The 21,968-nt window shown below is 41.2% G+C and overlaps 1 protein-coding gene across 1 annotated transcript in view; it reads left to right on the top strand.

Annotated features, from left to right (window-relative positions):
* Positions 1-12,789: 12,789 nt before the first annotated feature.
* LOC132893962 (gamma-aminobutyric acid receptor subunit rho-1) overlaps positions 12,790-21,968 on the top strand; it is a 28,893-nt gene continuing 19,714 nt past the window's right edge. Inside the window, exon 1 of the mRNA XM_060933143.1 lies at positions 12,790-12,896. Within this exon, the coding sequence (XP_060789126.1) occupies positions 12,790-12,896 (107 nt within the window). The remainder of the gene's footprint in view (positions 12,897-21,968) is intronic.

The following is a 21,968-nucleotide window of genomic DNA, read 5'->3' as shown; positions in this document are numbered from 1 at the left end:
TGTCAGCGTATCATGAATGGAGAGTCACTGACGTCAAACACACGCCATGTTCAGGTTTGTTGTTGTTGGTTATAATGATTTAAATGTCCTAACAATAAGAAAAGTTACGTCTTTATTAAGCAACTGGGGCTAACCAATATATATTTCCTCCATTTTTTTTATTTAAACCATTTTTTTTTTACAAATCTGTTGTTTTGTTTTTCAGTCTATCCACAATATCATTTCACTTCAACTTTCAAATTCATAATTACAATACAAGGTCAGCCAAGCATCTCCACCCCACCTTTCCTAGTACAAGTTTTTCTAAATTTTCTATTATATTCAGAGGTCCTACCTGTTGGAACCGATTATATAATAATAATAATAATAATAATAATCTCATCTCAGGGGTCGCAGGCAAGCTGGAGCCTATCCCAGCTGACTACGGGCGAAAGGCAGGGTACACCCTGGACAAGTCGCCAGGTCATCACAGGGCTGACACATACTGTAGACACAGACAACCATTCACACTCACATTCACACCTACGGTCAATTTAGAGCCACCAATTAGCCTAACCTGCATGTCTGTGGACTGTGGGGGAAACCGGAGCACCTGAGGAAACCAACGCAGACACTGGGAGAACATGCAAACTCTGCACATTAAGGCCCTCGTCAGCCACTGGTCTCGAACCCAGGACCTTCTTGCTGTGAGGCGACAGTGCTAACCACTACACCACCGTGCTGCCCAATAATAATGATAATAAACTTTGGGCGGCACGGTGATGTAGTGGTTAGCACTGTCACCTCACAGCAAGAAGGTTCCGGGTTCGAGCCCCGTGGCTGGAGGGCCTTTCTGTATGGAGTTTGCATGTTCTCCCCGTGTCCGCGTGGGTTTCCTCCGGGTGCTCCGGTTTCCCCCACAGTCCAAAGACATGCAGGTTAGGTTAACTGACGACTCTAAATTGACCGTAGGTGTGAATGTGAGTGTGAATGGTTGTCTGTGTCTATGTGTCAGCCCTGTGATGACCTGGCGACTTGTCCAGGGTGTACCCCGCCTTTCGCCCGTAGTCAGCTGGGATAGGCTCCAGCTTGCCTGCGACCCTGTAGAACAGGATAAAGCGGCTAGAGATAATGAGATGAGGTAAAAAACTTTATTAGGCACAGGGTTTCAAAAGCTGCCACTTATTTACATGAAAGCTGTGCATAATGTAAATATAAATTAATGGCAAATATATAGTCAGAATCAGAATTTATAATTTATTTACCAAGTACAACGAAATAAAAAGCTAACCTTAAAGTGCAAGACCACATAAAAATAGAACAAAACCACATAGGAATAGAACAGACAAAAAAAAAAAAACCACCCACACAAGACTACATAAACTAGAACAGTACCCCAAACATACAACACACACAACATACATCTACAAAAAAACAAAAACAGAATAGAATAAAACATAATAATGTCTCATCTCATTATCTCTAGCCGCTTTATCCTGTTCTACAGGGTTGCAGGCAAGCTGGAGCCTATCCCGGCTGACTATGGGGGAGAGGCGGGGTACACCCTGGACAAGTCACCAGGTCATCACAGAGCTGACACATAGACACAGACAACCATTCACACTCACATTCACACCTACGGTCAATTTAGAGTCACCAGTTAACCTAACCTGCATGTCTTTGGACTGTGGGGGAAACCGGAGCACCCGAGGAAACCCACGCAGACACTGGGAGAACATGCAAACTCCACACAGAAAGGCCCTCGTCAGCCGCTGGGCTTGAACCCAGGACCTTCTTGCTGTGAGGCGACAGTGCTAACCACTACACCACCGTGCTGCCCAATAATAATAATAATTAAAGCCGCAAGCGGCCTCGACGGGCCCTCGCGCCAGCGGCCAAGGGGGGCGGGGGCATGCGTCCCCGCGAAATACCTTCCACAGCTTCTTCGGCAAGAGACATAACCACAAGGTAGTGGTGTGAAGGAAAAGCATTATGGAATTATTTACCAAAAACCCGTGTTGGAGCAAATGCGTCGGCCAAAAACAGCGCCCCCCATGGACGAAAATTCCCAAAATGTGGTATACATGACATGGGAGGTAGTAAGAGGGTGGCCGTGAAGTTTGACCAAATTTGAGGAAAGATTGGATTTTTTGCCCAAAAATAGCGCCCCCAGTGGCGAAATATCACAGAAATTGGGTAACATGTCAGAAGCCCAATGAGTGATTTGCTTGTGAAGTATGAGCAGTTTTGAGCAATTAGAAGATTTGTTATGAATTTTTAAGCATGTAAAATTTTGCAGTGAAAATTGATTGACGTATAACTTCTGAACGGTTTACGCTACGTGAAACGTATTTAGAAACTTTTGTCAGCCATGTGTGTAGATCATGTGTATCAATTTTGGTGACATTCCTATGAACGGTCTAGGAGGAGTTGCGCCGTGTTCGTGGCCATGCATTTCGCACAAAAGTGAAATTACCTCACTTCCTGCTGGGCGTGGCTAATGCATTGGCATTACATTGTTGTCCGGCTTAGTGAGATACATATGCGTACCAAATGGCATGCCACTACTACAAACTACATGGCAACCAGGCACCTTATTGCGGGAGGCCAAAATCACAACGAGTTAGGGGGCGCTATAGAGGCCCTGAGGCCCGCCTGGATCTGGGCTTCTGGTTCTCAGTAGCGGTGGCAGTCTAAGAAAAAGGAGCCAAATTTCGTGCGTTGTTGACCATGGCAAGCGCCCCAATAAGGGTCTTGTAAAGAGTTTGCTTGGCAAGTTTGACAGATCAGAAGCTGCAATATCATTTTTGCCATAACCAGCACCCCCAGGGGCGAAAGTGCACAAAATTTGGTGTAGATGTCAGGTGAGCTATGAAGAGTTTGCGTATGAAGTTTGATGACAATTGAGTAAATAGAAGATGAGATATAGATTTTTGAAGAATAAATTTTTTGGTTTTTCCCATGTCAGTAGGTGGCGCTATGCTGTACATGAGCGATTATGAGTTGGAAAAATAAGTGTGTACAACAGCAACGTACTATCACAAGGTAGTGGTGTGAAGGAAAAGCATTATGGAATAATTTACCAAAAACCAGTTTTGGAGCAATTGCGTCGGCCAAAAACAGCGCCCCCCATGGACGAAAATTTCCAAAATGTGGTATACATGACATGGGAGGTAGTAAGAGGGTGGCCGTGAAGTTTGACCAAATTTGAGGAAAGATTGGAAATTTTGCCCAAAAATAGCGCCCCCAGTGGCGAAATATCACAGAAATTGGGTAACATGTCCGAAGCCCAATGAGTGATTTGCGTGTGAAGTATGAGCAGTGTTGAGCAATCAGAAGATTTGTTATGAATTTTTAAGCATGTAAAATTTTGCATCGAAAATTGATTGACGTATAACTTCTGAACGGTTAGTCCTACGTGAAACGTATTTAGTAACTTTTGTCAGCCATGTCTGTAGATGATGTGTATCAATTTTGTTGACATTCCTATGAACGGTATAGGAGGAGTTGCGCCGTCTTCGTGGCCATGCATTTCGCACAAAAGTGAAATTACCTCACTTCCTGTTGGGCGTGGCTAATGCATTGGCATTACATTTTTGTCCGGCTTAGTGAGATACATATGCGTACCAAATGGCATGCCACTACTACAAACTACATGGCACGCAGGCACCTTAATGCGGGAGGCCAAAATCACAACGACTTAGGGGGCGCTATAGAGGCCCGGAGCCCCGGCCAAGTTTGGGCTTCTGGTTCTGAGTAGCGGTGGCAATTCTCGGAACTGGTGCCAAATTTCGTGCGTTTTCGCCCATGGCAAGCGCCCCGAAAATGGCCCAACAGCGGAGAAAAATAAAGAAGAAGAAGAAGACGGAAGAAGAAGAAGAAGAAGAAGAAGAAGAAGACGGAAGAATAATAATAGTGAACTCTTACAAGAACAATAGGGCCTTCGCCCTATAGGGCTCGGGCCCTAATAATCAGCCCTGTGATGACCTGGCGACTTGTCCAGGGTGTACCCCACCTTTCGCCCGTAGTCAGCTGGGATAGGCTCCAGCTTGCCTGCGACCCTGTAGAACAGGATAAAGCAGCTAGAGATAATGAGATGAGATGAGAATAATAATAATAAAAAACTTTATTAGGCACAGGGTTTCAAAAGCTGCCACTTATTTACATGAAAGCTGTGTGTAATATAAATATAAATTAATGGCAAATATATAGTCAGAATCAGAATTTATAATTTATTTACAACAAAATAAAAAGCTAACCTTAAAGTGCAAGACCACATAAAAATAGACCAAAACCACATAGGAATAGAACAGACAAAAAAAAAACACCCACACAAGACTACATAAAATAGAACAGTACCCAAAACATACAACACACACAACATACATCTACAAAAAAACAAAAACAGAATAGAATAAAACATAATAATGTGGATGAAAATATTAAAACTTGGAGCAATTTGTATTGACAATTGAAACTTTAAGAAATAGAGCAGCAGCTACAGTTATCAACACCTTAACAATCTTTTGGCCATTGCAAAAGTAGAAAAGACTTTCAATATGTAAACTGTGCATGAATAGTTACTCAAACTTCCACTGGAAAAAAAAAAAGAGTTGATTCCCAATTACTTAGCATATCAGATCACATGACACTGTTCCACAAGTATTGACACCTTTGTTCACAGTTATCGACACCGTTCCACAATTATCGACACCTTTGTCCACGGTTATCGACACCGTTCCACAATTATAAACACCCAGATGATTATTTATTAAAAAATCATCGGTATGTGGTATTGAGTGAACAAAACATAGTTTTTTATTCAAAATTTGTTTTACATAGACTTATATTTAGTACAAAATATCTTTTATATAAATATATCAATGTTGGTGTTTACATAAATGAGGAAGTTTCTAATGTTTGTAAACAAATGAACTGATAATGTTTAACCTGCGTCAGTAAATCTTTGTTCCACTTTCTATCCACTTTCTCAGTATTTTTGTTGATCACATTTTATTAATCATTTGTTGTTGTTCGTATTAATTTGTAGTTCACCAATAAATGTCAACAGGCAATTGACATTGCAACCGCATGAAAATCCAGGTCAAAGGTTGAGTTTTTAAATTGAGATTTTAAATTTACATGTAAAAATATAAAATCTCTACTGATATTGTAATATGTGGTAGATATTTACAACAAACTGCAAAAAAAAAAAAAATTCTGAATGGAATAGAATGCTAGGAATTTGATTCTGGTCTAATTCTATTTATTGCAATAGGATTCCAAATACTCTATAAACATTCCATTCTGTTATGAATCAGAAAAAAATTATTATAAATCACAGCACTTTTTTTTTTTTTAAGTACTTCATCTACTTCAACGATGTTGCACAAAGATCGATCCATAACAGTTGTAAATGTCACTTAATTCCACAGGGTGTCGATAATGGTGGACATCGGTGAAAGTGATCACTATTATCAACACCTCAAGTGACTTCTCAAATGTGCATTTAGATACAAAATAGCGGCTGTCAAATGAAAGAGTAAGAAACAAAGTAGGTTTTGACAAGGAGATCATGAAATATCGGTGAATTTGATCAGTAAACACATGTCCATGATCTTTCCACCATGCTTACCTGCGATGATAAAGTCTGGGATTTCCTTAAATTGCTGACTGTGTTTAAAAAAAATTCCATCTCAGGTAACGAGCTGTGTCATCAGACGACAAGCTCAAAGGGCGACGAGGGTCTTCTAGTTGATTAATTAACCAGTAATAACTGTTGCAACTAAAACTCAACTTTGCAAAATTGTTTTTTTATTGGTAAATCTGAAAAGATGTCGATAATTATGGACTGTTGATAATTGTAGCCGCTGCTCTTGTCTGAAAATTATAATAACTTAGAGGTTTGAGTACAACCCCAATTCCAAAAAAGTTGGGACAAAGTACAAATTGTAAATAAAAACGGAATGCAATGATGTGGAAGTTTCAAAATTCCATATTTTATTCAGAATAGAACATAGATGACATATCAAATGTTTAAACTGAGAAAATGTATCATTTAAAGAGAAAAATTAGGTGATTTTAAATTTCATGACAACAACACATCTCAAAAAAGTTGGGACAAGGCCATGTTTACCACTGTGAGACATCCCCTTTTCTCTTTACAACAGTCTGTAAACGTCTGGGGACTGAGGAGACAAGTTGCTCAAGTTTAGGGATAGGAATGTTAACCCATTCTTGTCTAATGTAGGATTCTAGTTGCTCAACTGTCTTAGGTCTTTTTTGTTGTATCTTCCGTTTTATGATGCGCCAAATGTTTTCTATGGGTGAAAGATCTGGACTGCAGGCTGGCCAGTTCAGTACCCGGACCCTTCTTCTACACAGCCATGATGCTGTAATTGATGCAGTATGTGGTTTGGCATTGTCATGTTGGAAAATGCAAGGTCTTCCCTGAAAGAGATGTCGTCTGGATGGGAGCATATGTTGCTCTAGAACATGGATATACCTTTCAGCATTGATGGTGTCTTTCCAGATGTGTAAGCTGCCCATGCCACACACACTAATGCAACCCCATACCATCAGAGATGCAGGCTTCTGAACTGAGCGCTGATAACAACTTGGGTCATCCTTCTCCTCTTTAGTCCGAATGACACAGCGTCCCTGATTTCCATAAAGAACTTCAAATTTTGATTCGTCTGACCACAGAACAGTTTTCCACTTTGCCACAGTCCATTTTAAATGAGCCTTGGCCCAGAGAAGACGTCTGCACTTCTGGATCATGTTTAGATACGGCTTCTTCTTTGAACTATAGAGTTTTAGCTGGCAACGGCGGATGGCACGGTGAATTGTGTTCACAGATAATGTTCTCTGGAAATATTCCTGAGCCCATTTTGTGATTTCCAATACAGAAGCATGCCTGTATGTGATGCAGTGCCGTCTAAGGGCCCGAAGATCACAGGCACCCAGTATGGTTTTCCGGCCTTGACCCTTACGCACAGAGATTCTTCCAGATTCTCTGAGTCTTTTGATGATATTATGCACTGTAGATAATGATATGTTCAAACTCTTTGCAATTTTACACTGTCGAACTCCTTTCTGATATTGCTCCACTATTTGTCGGTGCAGAATTAGGGGGATTGGTGATCCTCTTCCCATTTTTACTTCTGAGAGCCGCTGCCACTCCAAGATGCTCTTTTTATACCCAGTCATGTTAATGACCTATTGCCAATTGACCTAATGAGTTGCAATTTGGTCCTCCAGCTGTTCCTTTTTTGTACCTTTAACTTTTCCAGCCTCTTATTGCCCCTGTCCCAACTTTTTTGAGATGTGTTGCTGTCATGAAATTTCAAATCAGCCAATATTTAGCATGAAATTTCAAAATGTCTCACTTTCGACATTTGATATGTTGTCTATGTTCTATTGTGAATACAATATCAGTTTTTGAGATTTGTAAATTATTGCATTCCGTTTTTATTTACAATTTGTACTTTGTCCCAACTTTTTTGGAATTGGGGTTGTACATCAGACAATTTAGAGTTAATCTAGAACATTTTTAGTTACGTATATACATATCCAATCATTTGAGCACAATGATTTAACACACTGAGAGATTTTAACTATAGAATCCAGACTATTGAATAATTTAGCAGGATCTATAACCAGACTTGGATGATATTTCGACCGTGTGAATGCTAGATTTGTTTCAAGTGTAGAATATTAGAAATTCCACCAGCATAAACTCATTTAAGAAATTAACCATTCTCTTCTGGCTGGATCAATTAAGTAATACAACATCATATCTGCTCTCACCATTATACTCTATGTGTCGGTACCCTGTCACCTTTCTTGTCACACTTTAGTTTTTTATGTTTTTGTTTAGCTTTTGTATGTATTTGATAGATAGATAGATAGATAGATAGATAGATAGATAGATAGATAGATAGATAGATAGATAGATAGATAGATAGATAGATAGATAGATAGATAGATAACCTTTATTGACATTCAGTATGCAACAAGTGTACACAGAACAAAATTTTGTTGCAATTTGGCTCAGCACAGAATTAAATATAAAAGTATATTAAAATATACAGCAGCAAAAATATGATAAAGTGCAATAGTACAAAATGACCTGTGGAATTAGAAATTGTTCAAGTATAAATGGAAGTTAGAGTTCAGTTTGATTTAGAATTTGGATTTGGAGTTCAGCAATCTGGTGACCTGGGGGAAAAAGCTATGATAGAACCTGGTGGTCCTGCACCGAATGCTGTAGAACCTCTTTCCAGAGGCCAGGAGGGAGAACAGTCCATAGTGAGGGTGTGAGGGGTCACTGATAATGTTTCTGGCTTGGGACATGCAACGCTTAGGTGCGATGTCCTGAATGGAGGGAAGAGAAGTCCCAATTTGTCTGTAGTTCCTTACTTTTAAGTTTATATGTTGAATGTCTCACCATAGAAGGGCCACTCAACAAGCCCTTATGGGTTTTATTGGATCCTCCTGCACATTTCTTTGTTAGTTATTGTTTTCTGTCTCAAGATAATAATTCTGCATGCACTACTTATTTTGTATTATTAATTTTTATGTCCAAATAAGTAAATAAAATAAGTAAAAAACAATATATTTTTCAATAGGGCGGCACGGTGGTGTAGTGGTTAGCGCTGTCGCCTCACAGCAAGAAGGTCCTGGGTTCGAGCCCCGGGGCCGGCGAGGGCCTTTCTGTGTGGAGTTTGCATGTTCTCCCCGTGTCCGCGTGGGTTTCCTCCGGGTGCTCCGGTTTCCCCCACAGTCCAAAGACATGCAGGTTAGGTTAACTGGTGACTCTAAATTGACCGTAGGTGTGAATGTGAGTGTGAATGGTTGTCTGTGTCTATGTGTCAGCCCTGTGATGACCTGGCGACTTGTCCAGGGTGTACCCCGCCTTTCGCCCGTAGTCAGCTGGGATAGGCTCCAGCTTGCCTGCGACCCTGTAGAAGGATAAAGCGGCTAGAGATAATGAGATGATGAGATGAATATATTTTTCAATAGGGCGGCACGGTGGTGTAGTGGTTAGCGCTGTCGCCTCACAGCAAGAAGGTCCTGGGTTCGAGCCCCGGGGCCGGCGAGGGCCTTTCTGTGTGGAGTTTGCATGTTCTCCCCGTGTCCGCGTGGGTTTCCTCCGGGTGCTCCGGTTTCCCCCACAGTCCAAAGACATGCAGGTTAGGTTAACTGGTGACTCTAAATTGACCGTAGGTGTGAATGGTTGTCTGTGTCTATGTGTCAGCCCTGTGATGACCTGGCGACTTGTCCAGGGTGTACCCCGCCTTTCGCCCGTAGTCAGCTGGGATAGGCTCCAGCTTGCCTGCGACCCTGTAGAAGGATAAAGCGGCTACAGATAATGAGATGAATGAGATATTTTTCAATAGGTGGCATGGTGGTGTAGTGGTTAGCACTGTCGCCTCACAGCAAGAAGGTTCTGGGTTCGAGCCCAGTGGCCGGCGAGGGCCTTTCTGTGCGGAGCTTGCATGTTCTCCCCGTGTCCGTGTGGGTTTCCTCCAGGTGCTCTGGTTTCCCCCACAGTCCAAAGACATGCAGGTTACAGTAGGTTAACTGGTGACTCTAAATTGAGCGTAGGTGTGAATGTGAGTGTGAATGGTTGTCTGTGTCTATGTGTCAGCCCTGCGATGACCTGGCGAATTTTCAAGGGTGTACCTCGCCTCTCGCCCGTAGTCAGCTGGGATAGGCTCCAGCTTGCCTGCGACTCTGTACAGGATAAGCAGTTACGGATAATGGATGGATGGATGGATATATTTCAATATATACTTTCTACTGACAGGTTGTTATGTTTTCTTATTGTGAAATAAATTATTATTTAATTATATAGTCACTTCTGTATGTATGTACATAATTTTCATTTAATTTATTCGTGTCCTGCTGTGTTTGTATTTTGATATTATTAGTGAGTGTTCATCTGTGCACTGAATACTTTGCATCAACAAATGTCCAGATATCCTAAAGATTCTGTTCTCTTATTTACAGCATTATTTCTTTGGCAATAATGTGATTTGAAACCTTCATGCCAAGCACTGGTTCTCAAACAGGTTCTTTGTTGTATATTTGTTGCAGCTTCTGAAATGTTAGCTTCCCTCCATCATGGACATTTACACCATATGCTGCATCCCGAAAGCCACCAGGATTGTGGATGACCCCACACACCCTTCACACAATCTCTTCACACTCCTGCCGTCTGGAAAAAGGTACCGAAGCATTCAGGCCTTCACAGCCAGGCTCTATAACAGTTTCTTCTTCCCACATGCCATCCGACTTCTCAACTCTGAGGGACTGGACTGAGACACACAGACTGTTGATCACATCACTCCGACTGTAGTCTTTGTACAGTAAAGAACAATATACATCACAATGTTTACAATGCTTATCACGTACACAATGTTTACAATTATTTATTTTTTAATATATTGCTACGGGGCGGCACGGTGGTGTAGTGGTTAGCGCGGTCACCTCACAGCAAGAAGGTCCGGGTTCGAGCCCCGTGGCCGGCGAGGGCCTTTCTGTGTGGAGTTTGCATGCTCTCCCCGTGTCCGCGTGGGTTTCCTCCGGGTGCTCCGGTTTCCCCCACAGTCCAAAGACATGCAGGTTAGGTTAACTGGTGACTCTAAATTGACCGTAGGTGTGAATGTGAGTGTGAATGGTTGTCTGTGTCTATGTGTCAGCCCTGTGATGACCTGGCGACTTGTCCAGGGTGTACCCCGCCTTTCGCCCGTAGTCAGCTGGGATAGGCTCCAGCTTGCCTGTGACCCTGTAGAACAGGATAAAGCGGCTAGAGATGATGAGATGAGATGAGATATTGCTACGGGGCGGCACGGTGGTGTAGTGGTTAGCGCTGTCACCTCACAGCAAGAAGGTCCGGGTTCGAGCCCCGTGGCCGGCGAGGGCCTTTCTGTGTGGAGTTTGCATGTTCTCCCCGTGTCCGCATGGGTTTCCTCCGGGTGCTCCGGTTTCCCCCACAGTCCAAAGACATGCAGGTTAGGTTAACTGGTGACTCTAAATTGACCGTAGGTGTGAATGTGAGTGTGAATGGTTGTCTGTGTCTATGTGTCAGCCCTGTGATGACCTGGCGACTTGTCCAGGGTGTACCCCGCCTTTCGCCCGTAGTCAGCTGGGATAGGCTCCAGCTTGCCTGTGACCCTGTAGAACAGGATAAAGCGGCTAGAGATGATGAGATGAGATGAGATATTGCTACGGGGCGGCACGGTGGTGTAGTGGTTAGCGCTGTCACCTCACAGCAAGAAGGTCCGGGTTCGAGCCCCGTGGCCGGCGAGGGCCTTTCTGTGTGGAGTTTGCATGTTCTCCCCGTGTCCGCATGGGTTTCCTCCGGGTGCTCCGGTTTCCCCCACAGTCCAAAGACATGCAGGTTAGGTTAACTGGTGACTCTAAATTGACCGTAGGTGTGAATGTGAGTGTGAATGGTTGTCTGTGTCTATGTGTCAGCCCTGTGATGACCTGGCGACTTGTCCAGGGTGTACCCCGCCTTTCGCCCGTAGTCAGCTGGGATAGGCTCCAGCTTGCCTGCGACCCTGTAGAACAGGATAAAGCGGCTAGAGATAATGAGATGAGATGAATATATTGCTACCTCAAACGCACTCTCAAACCTTCTGTACGTTATCAGTAACAGGTACTGGTTGGTACTGGACTGTCTGTTCGTGCTAGTTGTCTTTTTCTGCACTGTCCTTAATGTTTATGTTGTTTGTGTAGTTTATAGTCTGCAATGTTTGCACTCGCTGCACTCATGCACTTTATGTTGTATTGTAAATTTGTAGTCCTGTGATGTTTAATGTAGCACCATGGTCCTGGAGAACTTTTTAATTTTAACTGTGTACTATACCAACTGTATACGGTTGAAATGCAATAAAAAAAACTTGACCTTGACCTTGAAATAATTTTTGTTGTTGGTTTCTGTAATCATAGTAGTAGCTGGTGTTGTTTTTCAGCATGTTGATGCTTATTCATTCATTTTGTCGAGATTTTATTTTAAAAGAAATGTATCAGTTAATTTATTTGCATTGCTTTAGCTTTTAAGTCTGATAGTGGACTGGAAATCGGAGCATTTGACAGCAACATGGTGGAATGATCTTAACCAAAATGACAACCTAAATCACCATGTTTTGGATCAATAAATGTAAAATCATAACCATTGTCAGAATTCATTTCTATGATATGAAAAATGCTGTTATAATCTTTCCACTTGTTAAAATCAGGTCACCAAAGTCACAAATCCCTGCAGAGCGTACCAAAATATACCGATTACAAAATTCAAGAGAAATTCAGGAGATGCTTGCGGTCACGACCAAAGCAATAGATAACCTCACTGTCATATCATTAGTGTTATGTTTTTTCTGTCCTCCTGATTCCCAGAAGATTAGACGAGCTGAGTAAACTTAAAAAAAAGGAGTGGGTGGGGGGATATCTCCTGTTCAGAACATCTGTACATCTGTGCAGGATCTCTTCCATCCTCGTGACTGACGTCACAGTTAAATGCAGAACACTGGATCATTAGGAGAATTGGTTCGGGGCGGTGCGAAGTGAGTGCAACACATCCGCTACTGGAGGGATCAAATCTGTGCCATCTGACACTTAGGGATTTATGGGTTAGTGAAAATTGCTTTTCCCAGTGGAGAGATTAAGAACAGAGTAGTGTTTACTGTGAGAGCTGAGCTGTGTGTTCTTCCTTGGTTCCTGTGCTAAAAGAGAATGTCCTTGGCTCTGTATTCAGGACCTGTATGTAGAATCTGACTGGATTGGCGGACTATGTGCACTATGCAGATAGATGCTGTAATTATGCTGATCTATATTTGTTTAATGGGTGCTGCTGGGAAGTCAGTCCACCAGAGGGGATATAAATCCGAGGCCTACAAGCAAAGCAGGTAAAGAGGCCATTTGCTCAGTAAAATTCTGTGTGTATACAAAAAAGTCTCTTCTTTGTTTGTAGTGACTGGGTTAGGGTCAATGGTTTAAAATGTACAATTATTCCTATAATCTACATTTTAAGCATCAAAGTGAGATTTTTTACAGTTTTGAAACTGGTAAGTCCTGATATCTGACACGTCATTCAGGTTTAGCCTCATACTTTAGCCTTCTCCCTTTTATAAAGGATATTAAATAAGGATTACAAAAAAATATTTTCTCACAATTGGCTAGAATGAGTTTGCATAAATGTTATATTAAACTGAAAGAATTCAAGGGGGAAATATGGAAAGCAACTTTGATAATACAATTTTTGGTTTGTTTTTACAAAGCAAGTTTGAGAGAAATACATTTGATAGAACATCAGAGTGGGTAGTGTTCATCTCAGCTCCATGGTCTCTGAGTTGATCCTGAGCTCAAGTTACTGTCTTTCAGTGCATATTCTCCCCATGTTTTGCGTGGATTTCTTATGGGTTCTCTGTTTTCTTTCTGCCACCTAAAAACATGCAGACAGATGGACGGGCGATACTAAAATTGGCCCAGGTGCTCTGTGATGGACTGGCCCAGTCTTCTTTAGATAGGCTCCAGAACCACTGCAACTCTGTACAAGTGGTTACTGTAGATGAATGAATGTTCATGAACTGTCACAAGTTAATATTTCGTATTATGTTAATATTTAAAGCTATATGGCCTTTTGTTTAATAAAATTGGTGAAATTTAGTTCCCTCTGAAATTTGGTCGCTGTGATACATGCTTATTTCTGTAATACCTCAGAAAAAAAACAAAACAAAAACAGGCCATTCTGTGGCTGGGAAGTTATTTAATTTGAGGGGATTCCCTAGCAAATAATGTGCATGAAATCATTCGCTTCACGCAGTCAAGCAGACAGAGTAAAGGCCAATTTATGCTGACAACGCAGTCCTCGCAGATAGCGTCGCAGATGGCGTCTGCGTAGCCCCCCCCTTCGCAGACGCTCTGTGCGCACCTCCCAAAAATTGTGACCACCGCAGAAGCCTCGCAGACAGCGTCGCAGACAAGAGGGCTCTGATTGGTCCACTCTACATCCGCTGTACACGCACTTCCGCTTCCCTACTTTCCCGGCTTGGTTTGGTTTCACTACCGCCATTTTTAAAAACACGAGCGAAGATGGAGCAGCACGAAGAGCGGTTGATCGAGGAAGTGAGGAAGTATGTACATCTATACAACTCCAGTTCTAGTCATTATAAGTAACCGGAGGATAAACACTCCACTAACCACACCCACCAACTACTCCTAGCGATTTCGCGACTTCGCGCCCCCTTGCGTTGTGCCGGTGAATAACATCGCGCACGCCTATTACTCCCCGCTCAACGATAAATTACAACTGTCTGCGAAAAGCTATCTGCGAAAGCCTTGTCGCAAGAGCATGCAGAGGCCCCAAGTCTGTATGCGCATGCGCAGGTTTATCTTCTTCTTTTTGGTTTTACACCAGCTGGCATCCACAGTGTTGCATTACTGCCATCTACAGGTTTACCTTTGACCGTGCACTGACAGTTACATCATTCTGTCGCTAAACGAACAGCTGATCACACAGAGGTGCTCGCTGACTGCCAATATTTATTAGTTTGGTCCTGCATTTCCTTTCCTTCGCAACATACCATCGTTTCTTTTCACATTCAGTTACTGTAGTCAATCTTTCACGTTTCATTCGTACACTCACGTCCTCCATTTTTCTCTCCTGTTTCAAATTTGTATCCCACAATGCCTTTGCGAACAGGGAAAGCCCACCACGTGATGCATGATGTCGTATCTTGAATTAGGTCATGGTGAAGCAGGAAAAAATAGCAGAGAATTTAGGGTCACATGGCCCTGAATTCATTAATTGTTCTATTTAAAAAAATATAAAATAAAATTAGAAGTCTGTGATTCGAATTCAGTAGCTTTCGGTCTACTAAACAAAAACAATTGGGTGTCAGGGAAAATTCTTTTTATGACCTAAAACTGAAAAATTTTAAAGGCAGTCTACCTTTAATTGCTCCAAACGTCCAAGTTAATGACTTGAAGTGGGAATTTGTCTCTGTGGAAAGCATCCTGAAACGTGATACATAGGGCCTACAATGTAATGTATTAAGACACTTGTCTTAGGGCACTAAAACAACTGGATAGGATACTCATCTGGACATTGGATACACTGAACAAACCCTGCATGAACTTCTTGTTGTGAGTTTATGATTCGAGTATTGTAGAAGAATACATTTTCAAGCTTGAAAGGAGTGAAAAATGTCTAGAAACAGTCTTAACAATCTTATATTTGCTTTATCTTAATCTCCTAATAAGCAATATTAGATAACTTCAACTATATTCAAAAGATTTTCATTTTTTAAGACTTTTCAATGCATATACAATATAATGGAATACTAAAGTCCTGGTGTATGCCCAAGACAACTAAATTCTGAAAGGGTTGTAAATTGCAATACACAATGTGCAATAACGAGGAACAACATTTTTGTTCTACACAAATTTCCATTAATTAGTAACACATTAGCTTACTCTTTATCATGGCTATACATGATGGCAACTATATTTAACCTGGTCTGCAGTATTTCATCAGTTACTTCACCTTTCTTGCCATTGTACCATGGAAATTTGTTATATGCAGTATATATTTGGTTTATTCTATCCACATTCACTGGATATGAGCAATCGCATGCTCTGATTGGCTACTCTATTATGAGGCTATTGTCAGTAACAGCATTGAGAGCGTAAGCTCGAAACAGCCTCCAAACATGTCCACCATGAACTACACTTCCCACGAACCACAGCGCCCTCTGTCTCCAGCCTATTAAGTACACCTGTCACTCATTTCCACCTTAATCAGCTCCGCTACTTAAACTCCACTCTCACTCACATTCAGCGCGAAGTATTGTTCAGTGGTTATCTCCTGTCATACCAAGCCATTTACTTTCTGCCTGCCAGTTCGCTATTCGACCTTTGTTTACGTTTCCCCAACCTAGTCTCTTTGTCTCGCCTCCGACATTCTGTTTGCCGATTGACGACCTCCGCCCGTCTCTTTGACTATGATTCTAGTCTACTGTTTTGGCTTCATCTGCAGTTTGCTTCTCCCGCTCTCCCCTGCGCCTGCATCTGTAAGTGCCTGCACCCTGATAGCTATCAGCTCATATACCGTGAGGAGAGAAAAACAAAATGGTGGCGAGTGTTGCCGAACCAACTGAGGATGGAATAAAAACTGTACTCGAAAAGAAAACCCCAAAAATTGCTATCAAGTATTTAAAAGAAAGAGAAATAGATAAAAGAATATAGTCCGTCCCGTCCCCCCGTATAGCTCCTGTTCCACACTCCAGCCCAGTCGGTGGCAGTAATGCACCGTTAAGTTGGCTTGCCAACCGCCAACTAAAGAAGAAGGAAAACCTCAAAAAAAAGCAACAAAATATGGAATAAAAGTATTAGTCATTTCGCTGGTTTGTTTAAATTCTAAGCGGAAATGATTTTGTCGGACGTTTTGTATAAAGTTTTTATTTATCGAATTTGCAAAAAATGAAAATAAAAATGTTCTGTTTCTCAAAATCCAGTGAATGTGGATAGAATAAAACAGTTATTCCACTCAATCTCATCGTACATGGCTTATAGCCGACTCAGTGCGATGCACCTCGTTGGCTATCAGCTCATGTACGACTCGATTTCGTGGAATAACTGTTAAATATAAGGTGTTAGATGTGGTAGATTTCATAATAGTATTGTGTTTAATAGAATTGTGTATAAAACATTGCACACCTTGAAGTGGGTAGACCTGCAGTTTTGTTGACTGATGTAGGCAGAAGTGGATTGGCCAGACCTCAGAGCCAAGAGCATTTGTAACCAGCTGCTGAGTGGGACAGAATGGAAAAGGACACATTACCACAACGCTCCCCCATTCTCCCGAACAGCAACACCCTGTCTTCGTCATGGCAGATTATATCAAATATCAATTTACACCTTGGCATTCCACTGCCTGATAGTCTGTGAGACAGTACACATTTTGCTTTTGTTCCTTCGGTAATCCATTTTAGGCTTTCAAATTCATTTATTGTGACCGATTTAATATTACGCATGCAACGCTTACTGTGCATAAACAGAAAATTCACGTGATGTTCACATAACAGTGCAAAAACTTCCGTGTCATCAAGACTTAAAAAGAACAAAAAGCTAAAATTGATTTAAAAAATCTTCCCAGTACTGGAAAATCCCTGTGCAGCAGCACTAGTTACCTTAACAAATTGTTAAGAAGGCACTGCAGTTCATTTTGCTGTGGTTTATTTGTGCTTATACCATAGTGCTGTTGAATTCTTGATTATGATTGGTCAGTAGGTATTGATTAATTTTCTTTATCATATGGCACGAGCTACTTCCAGTAAAATCATGTGCTCTAATTGGTTCCTTGGCAGGCAGTATTTTCCTGTAATGCCTGTGGGCGATTATAGACTTTCTTTCCAAGGCGCCGGCTCTCAGTGTTGCAAAAAACAAACAAAAGTAAAAACAAAACGACAAAAAAAATTCATCAGAAATCAAAACGGAATCAAAAACGGCCAAAAGACAAACAAGAGTCACCAAGTTATTCAAGAAATGAGCAACAAAGAGTATTCAGAAACCGCTAACCGCTAACAGAAATTCAGTTTTGAAACCGCCAGCTATTTATTCTGCATGTGTGACTCGACTACATTACAAATATGACATGACTGAAAGTAGCGTCACACCTCATTGTAACGACCGTCTATTTTAATCTTAGAAATATAAAGCTGTATAATAAATTTGTTATTAACCTCACTTGCTCTGTCTTTACAGGAAAATATTAGACCTCTGTCTTTTGTACGGACCTCGGTCTGATATTTTACTGTAAAGACCTCGCACTCATGATGGACAGATTTTACAACATGGTCATTTCTGTCAGAAATTTCAGATTCAATGTACAAAAAGAAAATACAACCAAATCGTAAAGGCTATTCCTGTACCAATCCGAACTATGGTGGAACAGGATATGGTGTACTCTGATATTTCTCCTAGACTGAGACAACTTTGGATTGAAGGTGTTGAATTTTGTAATAAAAAGTGCGATAACAAATTTTTAAGACGTTCCTTACAAAATATTTGCTTTCCTAATTCTGTCAAAAGAGATTACATATTAAAAGATTTTGAAACAGTAGAAATTAAAAAGATTAGAACTAAATATCTCTCCTTTCTAATTCCCTTCAAAGCGAAAGAAATACAGTTCAAAATTTTGAATAGAATTTACCCAACCAAAGAATTTTTTAAGAAGAAATTTAAATTTGAAACTGGTAAATGTGTGTTTTGTGAAACAGAGGAGGAGGATTTGGAACATCTTTTCTTTCTATGTGATTTAATACAAAGATTTTGGATTGATTTTCAGGCTTGGCTACAGTCTAGGGGGATTCAGTTTGCCCCTTTATCCATTAAAGAAATTAAATTTGGAGTGTTTTTAAATAATAACAAAATTGAATATGGTATTAATAATTTACTACTTTTAGGTAAACACTTTATTCACAAATGTCGTTTTTTTAAAACTAAACCTTATGTTACACACTGGAAGAATGACCTCAAGCTTTTTGCCAAATCTTTAAAGTTAGTTGAAAATAAGGATGTTGGTTATTTTATATCCTTTTTGGATGACTTTGATTTACTCGATTAACATATGTAAAGATAGTTAAGTAGCCCCTTTCTTGTTCATACTTTTTACTTTATTGCTATGTGTGTGTTTTACTTCTTTGATGTTTTTTGGATCTGTATATACATGGTGCTCTATTTGTTTGTATTTTGAATGTTTTTGGAAATAAAAAGAAAAAGAAAAAAAACCATAAAAAAAGACCTCGCACTCAGTTAAAAAATGGTTAATAACAGCAGCTCTGATAAGTAGATCAGGCTACAAGGCAATCCACAACTTTATATTAAAGTGATCATACATGAGCATTTATATAATTAAAAAAGTACATGAGGACTTGTCAAGTTTATTTGTATAGCGGTTTTAACAATAAACATTGTCGCAAAGCAGCTTTACAGAATTTGAACGACTTAAAATATGAGCTAATTTTATCCCGAATCTATCCCCAATGAGCAAGCCTGTGGCAACAGTGGCAAGGAAAAACTCCCTCAGATGACATGAGGAAGAAACCTCGAAAGGAACCAGACTCAAAAGGGAACCCATCCTCATTTAGGCAACAACAGACAACATGACTAGAACATTAACAGTCCTAACATAAAGTCAGCTCCGTTGATGCTATAAACCCCCCACCGACGGAAACCCGAGCGCAAAACTGTTCATGACAACCGCAGTCCCAAAGTCAGCAAGTCAACTGCAGTCCTAAAGTCAGCAAGTCAACTGCAGTCCTAAAGTCAGCAAGTCAACTGCAGTCCCCAGCCACAAAAGCACCACTGCAAGAGTCCAGATCGTCCTCCAGGCACGATCCCCAACTGTCCACATGGGTCCGTCCTCCACAGGAGCGATGCGATTAGACTCCAACCAGACACAGGGCACCAGGATGGATCAGGCAGGTCTGAGGAGCAGAAGAGGTCAGCATCTCGATCCCAGGACCGACATGTAACTCAGAGGGACAGATTTGGAGGGGGGGAGGGGAGAGAAGAGAGAGAAAATACAGGTTGTTAGGTATGCCCAATGTCACCTGAATAAGTAGGAACAGTATACATATTGCACTGAGTACAAGCAGGGACTCCGGCAACTAACTATGACAGCGTAACTAAAAGGGGAGAGCCAGAAGGTAACACAGGCATGAGGGAGCCCCGGGACATAAAGCAGCAGCCACTACACCGTCAACAAACTCGAGTGAGCAAGCGAGTGGGGACTGACAGCATCCATACATCCCAGTTTACCAAACCACTCTGTCTGAGGACCCTCCAGATCTACACCATTAACAAAAAGCTTAACTAAACAGATATGTTTTCAGCCTAGACTTAAACACTGAGACTTGTAAAGTGGATGCTTTGTATAAACAGATATTTTAAAAAAAACATGTAATTATTGATATGGTCAAGTTTTCTGTGAGGACCTTTATTGAGCATTTTTGGAAGGAGTCTCCAGTGTCAGCACTTTGTAATAATCAGAGGTAGAGTTGATCCTTTCAGTTTTCTGACAAGGGAAGGTTTTCATGACGAAGGCCTTTGCTGTTGCTCTGTAACATGACAAGCTACTTATTTATTCATGAGACAGAATAAAAGAGAAGCTGTTGAAAGAATGACTGTTTATAACTGAAAGAGGACATATGAAAAACTCACTTTTTCAATGCTTGTGCATATACATTTGGGTATTTGAAGCCTACCAACCCATAACCTCTGAAATAAAACAAACCAGTTAATTTCTTTTGGGCTGCCTGTTTCAGAAAACATGTGCTTTAACAAGCTGTTCAGATTTGGCTCCCCTTTCTCTGTCACAAAAGGAGTGCATTAGGATTATACCGCCCCCTTTGTGAATGAATATTCATGAGGAAAGTGTTACCTGATTGGCCAGTGGAAGAGGGGGTGGGGTAAGTAGTGGCTCATTATCATTTAAAAGAACAGGCAATCAGATTGGCGGTTTTGATCAGGGCTTTTTAGACAGGGTGAGAAGGGAACCGTGGTGTTTTATCCTTGTGGTATTTTGACCAAAGCATGTCGCAGACATATATGTTATTTACCAGCTGGGAGGTCCGTATCATGAAATACCGTGACCGAGGTCTTGAAAGTACTGAGCGAGACCCTCTGGGCTGAGGTCAGTATTCAAGGCCAAGGTCACGGTATTTCACCATACGGACCGACCTTAAGCTGGTAAATAATATATATTTTTTTCTTTACCAAATTGTAACAGAAAACGAGCGCGCCCGAAAGGGAAGACTGAACCGAGCCGAGCCGCCATTTTGAATCCTCATTCATGGCTGTAATGCAAATTGCTTCCTCCTCGGTATACAAGTGCACTTCCATGGCAGGAAAAAAAAACTACGTTTTGCCGCCTATGTAGTCCCCTATTTATACAAAATTGAGTCATTCAGGATTCAGCCATGTTTTTGCTCGGCGTTAGCAACAGTTACAGGTTTTTAGCTTTCTCCTGAAATGTTTTCTTTTATTTCTTCTTCCTCAGGGTAGTAAAACTCACTTTCGCTGTGAAGACTGTCGTTATCGCTATCCATGCTGTAAAATTAATGCTATTATGCTGAGAAATGCTGGCAAAAATTTATAAGATTTTTGATAAAAATCTTATGAATAAATCTTATAAAAAAGATAAATGTTGACAAAACTTGTACTATGTTTGTTGTTGTGAACGAGCGAGTCGCCAGAAGTCCGTAACTGGGGTCCGTACCGTAGGATACGGACTTGCTTGCCAGCCAATCAGAGCGCAGGATTTGATGGAAACCGCACTGCGAAAAAAATAAATTTCATTAAGACCTCAGGGAACTGTGTCAACTTGTGGAAAAGGGGCAGAATATTTCCCCTTCAAGTGATAACAGGAACTTGTTTCCTTGACAAAATTATATGTAATTAAAAATGAATAAAAAGTATGATGTGTGATTATTTAATGAATTAATGAAAATATTGCAAATTGCTTTGGAATAACAGATTAACTGTTCAGAATGTACTGTTATTGGAAAAGAAACTTTTCCTGTATAACAGCATCCATCCATCCATCCATCCATTATCTGTAGCTGCTTAATCTGTTCAGGGTCGCAGGCAAGCTGGAGCCTATCCCAGCTGACTACAGGTGAAAGGCGGGGTACACCCTGGACAAGTCACCAGGTTATCGCAGGCCTGACACATAGACACAGACAACCATTCACACTCACATTCACACCTATGGTCAATTTAGTGCCACCAATTAGCCTAACCTGCATGTCTTTGGACTGTGGGGGAAACCGGAGCACCCGGAGGAAACCCACGCGGACACGGGGAGAACATGCAAACTCCACACAGAAAGGCTTGAACCCAGAACCTTCTTGCTCCACTATACCACTGTGCTGCCTGTATAACAGCATGCCCAGTCATATTTTATAGTGTTATCC

This window comes from Neoarius graeffei, chromosome 11, assembly GCF_027579695.1.
Source record: "Neoarius graeffei isolate fNeoGra1 chromosome 11, fNeoGra1.pri, whole genome shotgun sequence".
Taxonomy (NCBI): domain Eukaryota; kingdom Metazoa; phylum Chordata; class Actinopteri; order Siluriformes; family Ariidae; genus Neoarius; species Neoarius graeffei.
The sequence above is the reverse complement of the archived record's forward strand: the minus strand, read 5'-3'. Positions and strand labels throughout refer to the sequence as shown.